This window comes from Pseudorasbora parva, chromosome 16 (genome assembly GCF_024679245.1).
Source record: "Pseudorasbora parva isolate DD20220531a chromosome 16, ASM2467924v1, whole genome shotgun sequence".
Classification (NCBI taxonomy): Eukaryota; Metazoa; Chordata; class Actinopteri; order Cypriniformes; family Gobionidae; genus Pseudorasbora; species Pseudorasbora parva.
This window is the reverse complement of record NC_090187.1, coordinates 5,561,127-5,576,413: the sequence shown is the minus strand read 5'-3', so window position 1 is coordinate 5,576,413 and position 15,287 is coordinate 5,561,127. Positions and strand designations below refer to the sequence as shown.

The following is a 15,287-nucleotide window of genomic DNA, read 5'->3' as shown; positions in this document are numbered from 1 at the left end:
ATTATTCTGAGGCCCCTTATATTGTACAGGAGAGTCTCGCCCTGTCCCAATCTTCCGCAATGATAGAAACTTTCCGTAGTTCAGATCAAGCGGGATAACGCAACGTACGTGTCTACAGACATCATCAAAATCTCATTATTTTGATGGAACACATAATATATTGCTCGAGTCAAATGTATGGGTTTCCTACAATACATTTGTTTGGAAATCACGCGGATAAAACCTATTGCGCCTACGGCTGCAGGGGGTTTCGGAGATCACGCGGATTTTCGTACCGTTCATATTTTTATTAATATAATCCGGCTACTTCAACATTTCTCAGCATCTGTTTATGCTTGGGTTCGCTTTGCGCGTACCGTTCATAATTCACAAAACAACACCAAAACAAACGAAACAAAAACGCGCGTGCAGGTTATTAATACTCCAAAAATACACAATGAATAGAATATGAATATCATTCACACATACACAAACGTTTGAAACTTGCCTGCATTCTCCACCATATACATGTAACAACAACGACTAATGAGTTTAATGTCTCGGGGAATAATTAACTCAAAAGGGATTTAATATTCAATATTCATGAATTTATGAATATGATTTGCCAGTTGTTCATTACGTATTAAAATTTTCCGATAGGGAAAATTGTTTAATTAAATACAAGTAACCCTTTATGAAATTGCTTGAAATTATCCTACTAAGTTTGTCCTGCAAATTAGTTATAGACTTTTCAAATCAATTCTCAATAATGGATTACTGCTTTACGAGCGCATGAGAAACATTAACTTTACTGATCAGGATAAGTTCAATATTTCAAATGGTCATACAGTTTACTTTACTAACATAGTAGCATAAGCAGTTAGGTAACGTTTAGATCGCAAGTTTCATTGACTTTGTGTATGTGGCAGAATAACAGATTCAACTCATTAAATGTCTTTTGAAGGTTTAATAAACACAGACTAAAAATAACACTACAATTCACACAGAAAGTACATACTAAATATGCATCAAGAGAGTAGAAGTATAGATATTAACGAAAGAATACATAAAAGAGAATAATGAATAGACTGAAGTTAGAGAGAGATAAAAGAGAGAGAGAGACAAAGAGAGGGAGAGAGAGAGAGACAAAGAGAGTGGGGGAGGGTAAGAAACAACTTTCCTTCAGTTCGCCACATACGACCTTCACGGAGTTAATTTATCCCAACGGGAGAATAACATACCCTCTTTACAGCAGTAAGAATAAGAATACTTGCATTCTTTTTGGTTTCGTTTTGGCTTCTCGCTTGTGTGCGTATGTGTCTCTGCGTGTTCAAATGTCCTGCATGTCCGGCGGTCCTTTCCGAGGTTGGGAGGGAAGCGGCTGTTTGCTTTAGCGATGCTTCGTGTTCTTGAAGATCGGATTGTAGAAGAGAAGATTTTTGGAAGAGATGAGGCCTGCTTGGAGGGCCTGCATTGGTGGCATGGCTTAAGTGCCAGCCCCGATGACGTGTTGGTTCAGCCAGAGAGAGAAGAGAGAGTGGGGAGTGTAAGAGAGAAGGAGGGCATCCGAGGTCCTCCTTTTATGGTCTGGCCGTAGTCCCACCCTCCAGGGTTAGACTTAACCAATGAGAGTGTTGGGATTTCCCGGCGGGAAATTCCTCAGCAGACTTTATTGCTCTTTGTTTGAAGGTTCGACTCAGTGGGTCTCTGAGTCTTCATACTATAATTAATGCAACAAACACACACTGCATTTTCTGAATAAGTGATATACCTGGAAGTGTAAGTCGTGAAGTGAGCATTAATTTGATAGGAGACATGACATATATGAGGTTATCTGAACTAGTACTTTGTTAAGACACAGACAAAAAGATGCAAAATACCATACAGAAGAAACATTTTACAAAACAATTATGTGTTTACATATACTGTCCTGGGGTGCATGTTCATTTATAGATGGTTTGTCTATAATTTGAGGCAAAAGCTCTGTGTCTCTGTGTCAAAAGCTCTGTGGCCACATTCTTTCCGGCCATAAAAAGATCTTATCAGATGGTTTCCAGGGTGACTGAAGAATCTCCCTCTGTTGTGTTGGGGGGGAAGGTATGCTAGTGAGCACAACTTTCAAAACATATTTGTTAAATGTAACTGGCGATTGTGTGTTTGATTCGCCTGAGTCGCTACATCGGCCACAAACCTGTCGAAGATGTCACTTGCCCAGACTCGTTGGCATCGGGCCCCTAATTTATATGTGGCTAAAAGCTATCCACCCTAAACATCAGAATTGACTCATCTTTGATCCTGATGTGAGAGAGACCACAGACGCTACAAAAGATACGAGTGAACTGAATCTAATGTTTTTGGACGCATAAGCCACATGAGCTCGGGAGGACTTTGGAAAACCAACAAAAATGCTACATTGAATATCTGTTACGCAAGAATAAAGCTACAGTGTACATCAATATACTCTGGGTCAGAACTCATCTCAGATGGTCTGAACGACAGTGGAAATGCATGCTGTGCTGGACTGTTGAGCAGCCACCTTGTATCAGATGAGGTTTGGCAAAAATCCTACTTTCAGAACTACAACAATTACTATCTCCAAATGATTAAAAGGTGCAAGTAAAGGAAAAGGTCACGTGACACAGCGGTAAACATGTCCCAACTTTTTGGAGTGTGTTGCAGCCATGAAAATCCAAATTTGTTTATATCTACATAATAAAATTAAGTTGGTCATTGAAAACTTTTTTTTTCTGGACAGTTTTGAACACATTTTAAGATTTGAAGCACACAGGTGCACAATGAATACAATCAAGCACTCTTCTTTTTCACAAGGGAATTAGATCTGAAATGTTTGAGAAGACGGATCAGTTGATAACGTCTATAGCACCTTGATGTTCTCACAGAGCACATCTCTGTACTTCACACTCATCTGTGGACTGCTGTGCACCTTCTCACTGCGCTCTACTCAGCAGGGTTCGAGGATTTCCATCTGTCCATCCACAGTGACATGGCAGCAGTGGCCAAAGCGATGGCATCAGCAGAGTCAGGCCTGGAGGTGCGAGACAGAATGTGGCTGAAGATTACCATCCCCAACGCCTTCATAGGTAAACTGCACCATCACTCCTAAAAATTCAGAAACAAGTCTTTGCGTCGAGAGGAAATACCACCCAAAGGGATAAAGAAATGTTTATCTGTTATCTAACGTTTTCAGCATCTATCCTGTTTATAGCCCCTTTTGAATTTGATATGATTGGTAACAGCCATAAATGTTCGAAATAATAATTAATTTTAAAGAATCCATCCATTTGAAATATTGGATATAAATAGATGACACCATCTATGGTGATTTTTTTTATATTTTTTAAAAGAAATTAAATCAATCAATCAATCAATCAATCAATCAACTTTATTTATATAGCGCTTTTACAATCACGATTGTGTCAAAGCAGCTTCACAGTGTCAAACAGGATAATATTGCGACAAAATTAGATTTGGCTGTACAGTCGTACTGGAGAAAACAGTGATGTTATCAGCTTATTTTAATTTATCATATAGCGACAATGTTGGCAGATCAGTATTATAGTTTATAGAATTAAATAAGACCTAATTCATACATTTTATTTGTATAATAAGTTGAATAACTTTAATCATATTTTTAGTGTCCCCAACTGAGCAAGCCAAGCCAAAGGCGAAAGTGGCAAGGAACCAAAACTCCATCAGGGCGTGATGGAGAAAAATAAACCTTGGGAGAAACCAGACTCAGTCGGGGTGCCAGTTCTCTGGCCTATTAACACACCGTGTAAGATTATTATTCTGGCAACCTTACAGGTCAGAAATCATATTAGATTGGAATATTCCAAATTTCAGGGTATCACGGAAGAGACAGATTTATTTAGGATGGGGCGTCGATTACACAAGAGTATGAATACATGAAAGATCGGAATTATTGCGCCGAAGACGGGATAAATGGAAGTAACAAGATATCTTTTCTTTTGTATTGCGATGTACATCTGAGCACAACAGATTAGCAAAAAAGACACAATGTAGGGACATGGTTCTGTTCATCAGCTGATGATTGGATGTTCATACAGTCTTGTTCAAAATAATAGCAGTACAATGTGACTAACCAGAATAATCAAAGTTTTTCGTATATTTTTTTATTGCTACGTGGCAAACAAGTTACCAGTAGGTTCAGTAGATTCTCAGAAAACAAATGAGACCCAGCATTCATGATATGCTCGCTCTTAAGGCTGTTCAATTGGGCAATTAGTTGAATTAGTTGAAAGGGGTGTGTTCAAAAAAATAGCAGTGTGGCATTCAATCACTGAGGTCATCAATTTTGTGAAGAAACAGGTGTGAATCAGGTGGCCCCTATTTAAGGATGAAGCCAACACTTGTTGAACATGCATTTGAAAGCTGAGGAAAATGGGTCGTTCAAGACATTGTTCAGAAGAACAGCGTACTTTGATTAAAAAGTTGATTAGAGAGGGGAAAACCTATAAAGAGGTGCAAAAAATGATAGGCTGTTCAGCTAAAATGATCTCCAATGCCTTAAAATGGAGAGCAAAACCAGAGAGACGTGGAAGAAAATGGAAGACAACCATCAAAATGGATAGAAGAATAACCAGAATGGCAAAGGCTCAGCCAATGATCACCTCCAGGATGATCAAAGACAGTCTGGAGTTACCTGTAAGTACTGTGACAGTTAGAAGTCGTCTGTGTGAAGCTAATCTATTTTCAAGAATCCCCCGCAAAGTCCCTCTGTTAAAAAAAAAGGCATGTGCAGAAGAGGTTACAATTTGCCAAAGAACACATCAACTGGCCTAAAGAGAAATGGAGGAACATTTTGTGGACTGATGAGAGTAAAATTGTTCTTTTTGGGTCCAAGGGCCACAGGCAGTTTGTGAGACGACCCCCAAACTCTGAATTCAAGCCACAGTACACAGTGAAGACAGTGAAGCATGGAGGTGCAAGCATCATGATATGGGCATGTTTCTCCTACTATGGTGTTGGGCCTATTTATCGCATACCAGGGATCATGGATCAGTTTGCATATGTTAAAATACTTGAAGAGGTCATGTTGCCCTATGCTGAAGAGGACATGCCCTTGAAACGGTTGTTTCAACAAGACAATGACCTAAAACACACTAGTAAACGGGAAAAGTCTTGGTTCCAAACCAACAAAATTAATGTTATGGAGTGGCCAGCCCAATCTCCAGACCTTAATCCAATTGAGAACTTGTGGGGTGATATCAAAAATGCTGTTTCTGAAGCAAAACCAAGAAATGTGAATGAATTGTGGAAAGTTGTTAAAGAATCATGGAGTGGAATAACAGCTGAGAGGTGCCACAAGTTGGTTGACTCCATGCCACACAGATGTCAAGCAGTTTTAAAAAACTGTGGTCATACAACTAAATATTAGTTTAGTGATTCACAGGATTGCTAAATCCCAGAAAAAAAAAATGTTTGTACAAAATAGTTTTGAGTTTGTACAGTCAAAGGTAGACACTGCTATTTTTTTGAACACACCCCTTTCAACTAATTGCCCAATTGCACAGCCTTAAGAGCGTGCATATCATGAATGCTGGGTCTTGTTTGTTTTCTGACAATCTACTGAACCTACTGGTAACTTGTTTGCCACGTAGCAATAAAAAATGTACTAAAAACCTTGATTATTCTGGTTAGTCACATTGTACTGCTATTATTTTGAACAATACTGTATGTGGGCGTGAAACTCAGAAGTGGAGGGAGATGCACGTTAGCGTTCAGGGGCAATATATTTACCAATATATCACTTGAAATATATTATAATATATTGTAAATACATGGAATAATATATTGATGGTATTATACAATATATTATATATTGCTGTAATGTATTGGAAAATATACAAATGATTGCCGCTTTCATATATTGCAATATATTGGAGAATATAAATATTAAATTCCATATATGTGAATATATTGCCTAATGTATTACATGATATTTTCCAATATACTGCAATATATTTTTGTTTCGTTAGGGTTAATCCGGATACATTTTTGCAAAAGTCATTTTTGTTTCAAACCATCTCCACATTAGCATTTTACGCTTTTCTAAAAGTTTCGTGTCCACAATGAAGCGCCGGAAAATGATAAATTCAGCTTACAGCACATGCGTAAAACCTCATAAAAGCTCACTGAGATGATACAGATGGAACAAGACATAATAAAGTTATCATGCAATTCTTCTGGCAGGATCATATCTCACCATTCACATGTGCCAGTCACACTCACTCACCATTATATGTTTGGAAGCAACTGCTCTGATGTTTGCCACAGGACAGCAATTGCGAGTCAATTTTGTCATCTTTGCATGACTGTGATTATGAAGAGTGTGCAAAGTAACATATTTGTGTGAAAGTGAATAGCACACAACAGGCACAATACCGGTATAAATATGAATATCTATTGGTACAATATCCGTCACATGACTAAACATGCATCATGGTTTAAAATACCTCAGTTTTCACATTCCACACTACAGTGCGAAAACAGCGTTTTCAAAAAGCTTAGTTTTGGTTGATAAAACGCTATCTCAGTGTGGATGAAAAGCTAAAATGTAATGAAAAAGAGGCTAAATTAATATCCACATACAAATGTATTTATAGACCCTTGGATATTTTACTCATCTCTGGGTCCATGTAATGTAAGTAAATAGGTTCTGAAATGTTGACGCTCCAAAAAGCACACACAGTCATCTTTACATTAATTCGTACGACCCCAGTGGAAGAATCAATGTCTTCTGAAGCGTTGTAAAGCTTGACAGTCCATTGCACTTCTGCTTCACTTCTCACGTCAGCTTTACAACAAGCTTATGTTTGTCGACCCTTAATAGCAGGCAACAGTTGGACAAAAATGATGGTTTATATATGATAAAAAAGTTTAACACATTATCTTTTTTGCAATCATTGCTTTACTTTAGAAGACATTTATTCATCCACTGGGGTTGTATGGGTTTTGTTGTAAATCAATAGGTACGCTGTTCAAAATGAGCACAAACAGTATTTAGAGGTTTTATAGTTGTCAAATGTTGATAGTAAATGTGATGAATTACGCTCGTGCATATTTTTCCAATCAGGTTCAGATGTGGTGGATTGGCTGTATCATCACGTCGAGGGCTTCACTGACAGACGGGAAGCACGCAAATACGCCAGCAACCTGTTAAAAGCCGGCTACATCCGCCACACTGTCAACAAGATCACCTTCTCTGAGCAGTGCTATTACATCTTTGGTGACCTCTGTGGCAGTGAGTTCATGATCTTCAGTTCTTAGATTTCACCCCACTCTTCTTTTATCTATTCATTTGGTGTAAACTCTATTTCCCTCCTGTTTGTTCCTCTTCTCTCTCAGATATGGCCAGTCTCACCTTGCATGACCATGACGGTTCTAGTGGAGCGTCTGACCAGGACACTCTGGCTCCGTTGCCCCACCCTGGGGTGGCTCCCTGGCCGCTCACTTTCCCTTATCAGTACCCGATCCCTCACCCGTACAATCCCCATCCTGTGCACGATCCCACCTACAACTTACCTGCAGGGGGCGGCAGCGCCGGCAGCCCTCACAGCGAAGGTGAGACTGCATTCTGCTTGGGGGCTTTGGGCAAAAATACCATCAAAATTAACAAAAATGCCCCTTAAATTCAAAATAAGGGGGCAAGTAAAGAAGCGAGTATACTTTGGGCACCTGCTTGATAATTTTCATCTTCGGGAGGGTTCACAGATGTCCGCACAGCCCCGTCCAATTTTTGAGACTGTGCGGACGGTGCGCTTACAACAGCGCATGTGCAAGAAAAACAGAAGAGTCACAACTGTTGTACTGCGCATGTGTCGAACTCGGCCATCTGCGCTCATCCATGGTTGAGTATACTTTGACAGCTTTTTGGATGCGGAAAATGAAGCATACCCGGGCTTAATTTAAAGTTAACTAAAACTTTCCAGGATTTTTTTCCAAAAAGTGAACTTCCACAGGTTGAAGGTATAAATTGCAGTTTCAATGCAGCTGGAAAGAGCTCTACACAATCCCAGTCTAGGAATAAGTTTCTTATCTTGCAAAACAATTTGTCATTTTCTATAATAAAAAAATCTAATATTTATATACTTTTTAACAACGTTATGCAATGCACCACACATTATATAATCAAGTCAGAAACATTTAAATGTTTTTTTATTTTATTTTTATAGAAATTACAGATCGTTTCACTAGATGAGACACTTATTCCTCGGCTGGGATCGTAATAGGGCTGCAACAAACGATTATTTTGATCATAGACTAATCTACCAATTATTAGAACTACTAATCAGTACATTTTGAATGATTTTTCAATTAGTTAAAACATTGAGGTATACATATTCTATCTATAATATAAAAAAAGAAAATCACTTTAGCTTTTTGAAATGGTTGTTTTAATGAACATTGAACCATCTAAACAGTTCATTCACTTTTAAGTTCTCAGATTTCTGTCCAACTCAAATCATACACAAATGTGACCCGTCACGGAAACCAGGGACACAAGTCGGCAGCTCTACTTTCGAGCAAAATGAAAAAGAAGCGTTTTTTTTTCTAATTATGTGATTTTCGCTTTTTTGCAGAATCTGTTAGTTGAAATCACGAAGAAGCCTCTCCGTGTTTGAGATGGCAATAATGGTATATTTAAAAGTGCATATTTTGAGGTTGAAATCGCTTTGTTTTGTCTGTGTGTATTTCCATACTGGCTTTTGTTATTGCCCTGCCCTCCAAGGGACGCGTGGCTAATTATTTATGCAGTGCTCTGGCCGGCTGTAGAGATGATCTAAGCGACGATGAAAGCGGGGATAATATCCCTAATCTACAACTGAGCGAAAATGAAGAAGAGGAAGAATGTATCAGACTAGCGTCAGACGAGTTGGACCGTAAGATATCAGAGGCTATATCGATAGTAACATTTGACGGGGATAAAGACAGAGAAATGGGTCAAATCTGTGTACAATAGTAAGGCGATCAGAGGTTCCAATCTGCCTTTTGCCACACTCTCTCTACTCCCTTTTCCCATCACATATCAGATCGGAAAGGCATTTATTTTCAAAAAGAATTGAGAAAATATTAGAAAAGTGGAAATAAATCATCTAATGTGTTTATTAATAAGTTTTTCTCGGTTAGAGAGTGTGGCAAAAGGCGGATTCGAACCTCTGATCATTTTTCGTCAAAACTTAATGACATGCGCTTTACCCCTACACTATAGCCACGGTTACGGACTGTACCCATTCCTCTGTCTTTATCCCCTTCAAACAGACGCACAGTACATCCACTAAGAAGACCCCGGCAAACAGAAAGTGTGCCCGAACGACTTATTTCATTGGAGGCAACATATTTTCAAGAATACTTTTCTGTTTCTTATAGGGTGTTTCCATAAACACCAAAGTTTGTCGTTTTGTGTTCATTCTAAGAACACGTGCACGTTATCTCATGTTTAGACCTTCCCATACCTACCTATTGTTCTTAATTTTAATTGTAATCGTTAGCATTGTATCACTTGCCAAAAAAACCCATTACTATAATGGGCTTTTAGATGGTAATGTTAGCGAGAGTCTTTATTATTAATAGTATGCGGTCCGATTTTTCCCGTTGCGTCTGTCGTTACTAGCAACCATGCAGCTTTACAGGGGGTATAGCTTATCTAATGAGATGTAAATGAGCCCCATTGTCACTCCCAGCAGGTGAGAATAGGTGAGAACTGCAAAACTTTAGAGGCTGTTTTCTCTCGTTTACACTTTTCTAAAGGCCTACATTCAGATGTCTACAACTTCTCCAAATATTATCAGATTTCCATGTGTTACACAACGTTGGAAAGCTTGGAGACTACACTTTCAGAATCTGTGAACTCAAAATGCCCCAGATCCGACTTGTGTCCCTACTTGCCGTGACTAGTCACAAATGCTTTCACATTGTTTAAATATTCTGTTCTCTTCCAGTTGAAAAAAAAAAAAATAAGCTGCAATTCCTCTGATGAAAAAAGTGATCAATAAAAGTTTACTTCAGGACACAAAGAATGGTAAAACATTAATCTGCAAACAATTATTACAAGTATACAAATTACAATCTTTTTTACATGACAATTGAGCTGACAGATTCTTTTTCACCTTTTAATTAACAGTATGAAACAGTAACTGACATGAATGATCCTATCTGCTTTTGTAAGTCTTCATGCATATGGAACAAAATACAGGCAAGTGATAAGACTATAATACCTAATAGTGTTACAATAAGGTGTTACACCTTATAGTGTTACAATAATACCTAAAATAGTGTTACAATAAGGGTTACAATAATCAAGCTTTATTCTATCCAAAATAAATCACATTACTGTAATTATTATTTATACTTTAATCATTGTTATTAAAATTATTACTATTATTAGTAGTATTGCCTTCTCCAATAAAGAGATTTTCCACTAATTAGTTGGCTTCAGCTGGAGAACTCTCCTCTAACTGGCTCCTCTTGTGCTGGGATGTTTCATCTTTAATTGCTCAACATGCACATCGTGCTCCCATTAAAATCAAGTTGCCCCTTGCATGTATTGCACACGACAACATTCTTGGTTTGAACTTTTGTGAAACTTTCCCACACTTTGACAGATCGGATTTGTTTGCACCATAGACTGTAAAAAAAAATATGGACGTAGTGTCCGTGACGTCACCCATAGGATTCGATAAGCCGTTCTGAAGCTTAAAGTAGGGGCGAGCTGGGCGTTGCCATCTTGCGAGCGAGTCATCGCGTGTCACTCCCGGATAACAGAAAATGGGTAAAAAGGTGGGATGTGCGCGGAGCTTAGGTGACGCAATAACTAGACGGCAGATAAATGGCTATCCACCTGTAACCACGTATAACACTGTACACCACAATTTGTACCAGGCTGTAAACATGTTTTTTTCTGCTGTAAAATTGAGAATTTTAACATGGGGCTCAATGAGATTCTGCTCCATTCTGGAGCCTGCCTCTAGTGGCCAGTTGAGGAATTGCAGTTTACATTACTTCCATATTGGCTTGAAGAGAGATCGCGGGAGGTTGCCGCTTGGTTTGCACTCTGTCATAATATGCACTGTTTTCTTCTACCACAATAGCATTTGTAAGAGCTGCATTACACTCTAGCGCCACAGTGGTCAAATCGCAATATTGCAGGCCATTACATTAGGTCACGTGAGATCAAACGACTACTCGACAACAAAGATATTTGTCGACAATGTGGACTAATCAATTCAGCCCTAGATCGTAACGATCTCTTTGCAGCTGCAATGAAACCGAAATTTCGACATTCAATGTGTTGGTTTTTGTTGAAGTCCACTATATGGAAAAAAAAATTCTGGAATGTTTTCCTCAAAAAACGTAATTTCCTTTCGACTGAATAAAGAAAGACATGAACATCTTGGATAGCGTGGGAATGAGTAAATTATCAGGAAATTTTAATTCTGAAGTGAACTAATCCTTTAATGCCTTTTATACTAATAAACTAAATTTAATACAACTGCAATTCAAGTGAAAGTGGCATTATATTTAGATCTAATCATGTTGCTTGAAAGATTTCTTTATACATGGATTTTTGCTGCATTGAGAATTATAACCAATCACACATTTCTGTTGAGTGTATGAATTCATTGGCCAATCCAATACACTTAGATTAGTCGTGATTAAAATTAAATGTAAAAATGAATGAGAAGGATTACTATTTAAATCTGCTTACATTGCATCAAAGATTTCTTTTTTTGGTTAAACTATCCATCCCTTCTATTGTTTAAATATTTGACCAAAAAAACAACAACATTATATATTAAATCATAGATTTTTCTAAATGCCCTAGAGAATCAATTTCAGAGTGCAAATATTCCTTATCCTACGCTGCATTTGACTCTTCCACCCTCATGCAATCATAAGGCAAATTCTGTGATGGAAAAAACACATTTCTCACTTTTCGTTAATGTTACTCGCAGGTAGTCGAAGCAGCGGCTCGAACCGCAGCGCTAGCAAAAACGACGCGAGCGCAGCGGCTGGACCGCAGGAGTCTGGAGGCCGATCTGGCAGTGGCAGCGAGTCTGAGAAAAGAGAGAAGGCTCCCAGCGAACGCTCTACAGCGCCCCCTAGTGAACACAGCGTGCGTAGCTCACACACCATCCGAAGCACCCACTCTCACGCCCACAGCCTGGTGTGTGGACCGCCCGGCCTCCCTCCACAGACACCCGTAACAGCAGCGCCGGGCTCTCCTCCGGAACGAGATCTGTCCTCGGTGCCCCCCGAACTCACAGCCTCGCGCCAATCTTTCCGCATGGCCATGGGAAACCCCAGCGAGTTCTTCGTCGATGTCATGTGATGTGCTTCGGGTGACCCGGAGGGCCGACTTACATGCGCAGGCACCGTTATATCAAGAAAGAATTATGGGGAGGAAGACGAGAAAGAGATGGATTGACATTTTAGCTGGTGGAGAGTGCCAGCATCCCTTCTAATGTCCCTCCTGTGTCCTGCAGCTTGCACTTTCTTCAGTGAAGAAGACTGGAACAGATCGCGTATCCCATCATGCCCTCAGAGACCAGAGGTCTCTGATTAATGTTGACGGTGGGATACAGAGATGAAGTCTGAGTGAAGGTGAATGCTTGCTGGTTTTTGTGTACTTTTTATGTACTTTACCTGCAATTTTTTTAATATATATTTTGTTCTATGACCAGTTTATTAACCTCAAGCTAAGATCTGTTTATCAATCAGAGATAAACTAAACTAAGCGAAAAGAGAAAAGCATGAGACATGGGAAGAAAGTGAGGTAATCTTCAACTTCTAAATCAACGTTTGCTTTTTAAAGGATGAACAAATCATTTTTAATGATTTTTAAAAAAGACAAACGCTATCAAAAGATAGACTTTTTGCCAATTATTTTATATTTATGACTTTCATTTTCTGATAATAATTGTGGAGAGTGAGAGAGAGAGTTCAAAAGAGAGTTTTTAAGTTTACAGACAGGACTTTTAAAGTCTGCCTTACTCTTTGGGTTAAAATGAATTTATTAAACATGATGCATGATGTTTTGTTTTTGATGAATCTAATGAATCGTGCACAATAAGACCAGGGACTTTTATTAATTAAGTAGCTCAAGTCAGTTATGATTTGATGTTGATTTAAAGAAATGAAATTGGGAGATTTTCAGTCCTGTACTGTTATTCTTTGTAATAATCATCCTGTATTACGTGTGCTGAACCTGCTGCAGTGATGAAGTTTAAAATGGTTTGGATATTATCATCACCCCTGAATGAACCTGATGATGATGATGCACTATTATTATGTGATGGGCTCTCTCACTCTTCCCCAAACAACACAGTACTTAATATGTTAATGTTTGCCATCATTGACTATCCGCACTCGGCTTTATTGTTTCTCTGTAAACCTTTGATCATTTTTCTCAGATGCATTTATCACGTTTAATTATTGGAAACAGTATTAAATGGTTCAATTTAATACTCACTGTACACTGTTTTATGACAAAACAAAACAAATTGTTTTATTTATAAATATAGTTTATTGCCTAAACAGTGTGTGTGAATCATTTTGGGTTTTCAAGACGTCGCTTTTATTCTTTTGCAAGTCATGAAGACAAAACAAGACCTTCTCGGACATGTGATCCGTTATAGACAACAAAAAGAAAGACATCCTGAACTGCCCAATTAAATTAATAAAGAAATATCTTACTATTACAATACAAATTATTGTACTGTAAAATAAATTAATAATAATAATAATAAAATATTTTTATATAAAAGTACTAGATTAAAACCCTTAGCTGTTAACCTATGTTGGACTTATTTTAAAAAGAAGACACTCAGCAGATTGTTCCTGACTTTAAAAAAATAAAATAATGTATGAGAAAGTTATGGAAGTTTAATTTTACTGAAAATCAAATATACTGTACTAAACATTTTTATTTGGTATATCTTTTTTAGTTTATTCTTAGCTAAAAACACTTAGTTGTTTCAAAAATATATGTGCTCATTAATGTATATTTACTTCTTTCAAGTAATAAAGTATTCTCGTAAGTTTATAATATGCCATTGAAAATACATACGGGTGAGGGGTTCGAATGCTGGTCGCCATGTTGCCCCTCCATCTTGAAAGTACATTAGACAAAGAGGGACATACCCGTAAATTCAAGCTTCGTCTTTCGCGTTTTAACACTCGATGGCACCGTGTCGAATGTGAAGAGGGGGATTGGCATGTTAATCTTGGACTAAATCGGCCACCGTAGGAGTTAAAACGAAATCAGAATTGAGAGGAACAGAAACTAATATTCACTGGATGGTCATATAGCTTTACACCGCTAGATGGGGGAAAATATCACACAGTGTAGCTTTAAGTGTGAAAATTAATATAAAATCAAGGCCCTATGTCTAACCAAGTTATCAATCCAAAGGCGCTGTACCCAAAAAAATCCACCGGGTGACACCCACATTCCATTGAATTTTTGATGCATTCTCTAGAACAAATGAATACATTTCTGTGCAAATATCACTTCCATCACAAAATAGTCACAAAATATGGAAACTTGAGACTCAGACCTTTCCGACGATATGTACTTGGTCAAGATTAAAAAAGGTTTTGATCACAAAGTAGGGAGGAGCCGCTAAATTTAAAAGTACAGTTTCCATGGTAACATCCAATTTGTAAATGTTTTCACATGATGATTTTTGAGTTCATAATACCTAATTTATGATGATTACACACACACATATATATATATATATATATATATATATATATATATATATATATATATATATATATATATATATATATATATACGTGTGATATGTTGGTGACATTAAGGGGTTAAAGCAAAGACAACATTAAAACAAGGGATTAAAAATTTGAATTTGGCATTATTTTAAAGTGCACATTTTATGAATGTCATGAATGTGTACTATATTTAAGTAAGTCCTTTAATTAATATTATATTATACGCAAATACAGTTTTTTTAAAACATGCTTTTAAGATTTGAATTACACTATACAATCACATTATACAATTAGATTCCATACAATTAAGCACACTTCTTTTTCAAAAGGGCCTTCTTTTCACCTGAGCTCAGGGGATATCTGCTAATTTCCACTCACACTTTATTTTAGTAGGTGTTCGAGAATAATGGGTGGAGTTTTACTCATAGAGAATGTTTTCCCACAATGTTTCTGAGTCTGCCAGGGTTTACTGGTGTAAAATGTGTTTTGTTCTCTTTGGCTCTCAGAAGAGCTGCTCTATGATTTACATT

At 37.7% G+C, this 15,287-nt stretch overlaps 1 protein-coding gene across 8 annotated transcripts in view; it reads left to right on the top strand.

Annotated features, from left to right (window-relative positions):
• Positions 1–13,551, top strand: part of LOC137043908 (segment polarity protein dishevelled homolog DVL-3) — a 74,471-nt gene extending 60,920 nt beyond the window's left edge. For 4 of the 8 annotated variants that reach the window (XM_067420435.1, XM_067420433.1, XM_067420438.1 and 1 more), the window contains exons 12-15: positions 2,946–3,080; positions 7,097–7,264; positions 7,369–7,584; positions 11,976–13,551. In XM_067420435.1, the coding sequence (XP_067276536.1) occupies positions 2,946–3,080; positions 7,097–7,264; positions 7,369–7,584; positions 11,976–12,352 (896 nt within the window). In that variant the 3' untranslated portion in view covers positions 12,353–13,551. The remainder of the gene's footprint in view (positions 1–2,945; positions 3,081–7,096; positions 7,265–7,368; positions 7,585–11,975) is intronic. The other 4 variants (XM_067420439.1, XM_067420434.1, XM_067420440.1 and 1 more) reach the window with 1 other exon arrangement.
• The last annotated feature ends 1,736 nt before the right edge of the window (positions 13,552–15,287 follow it).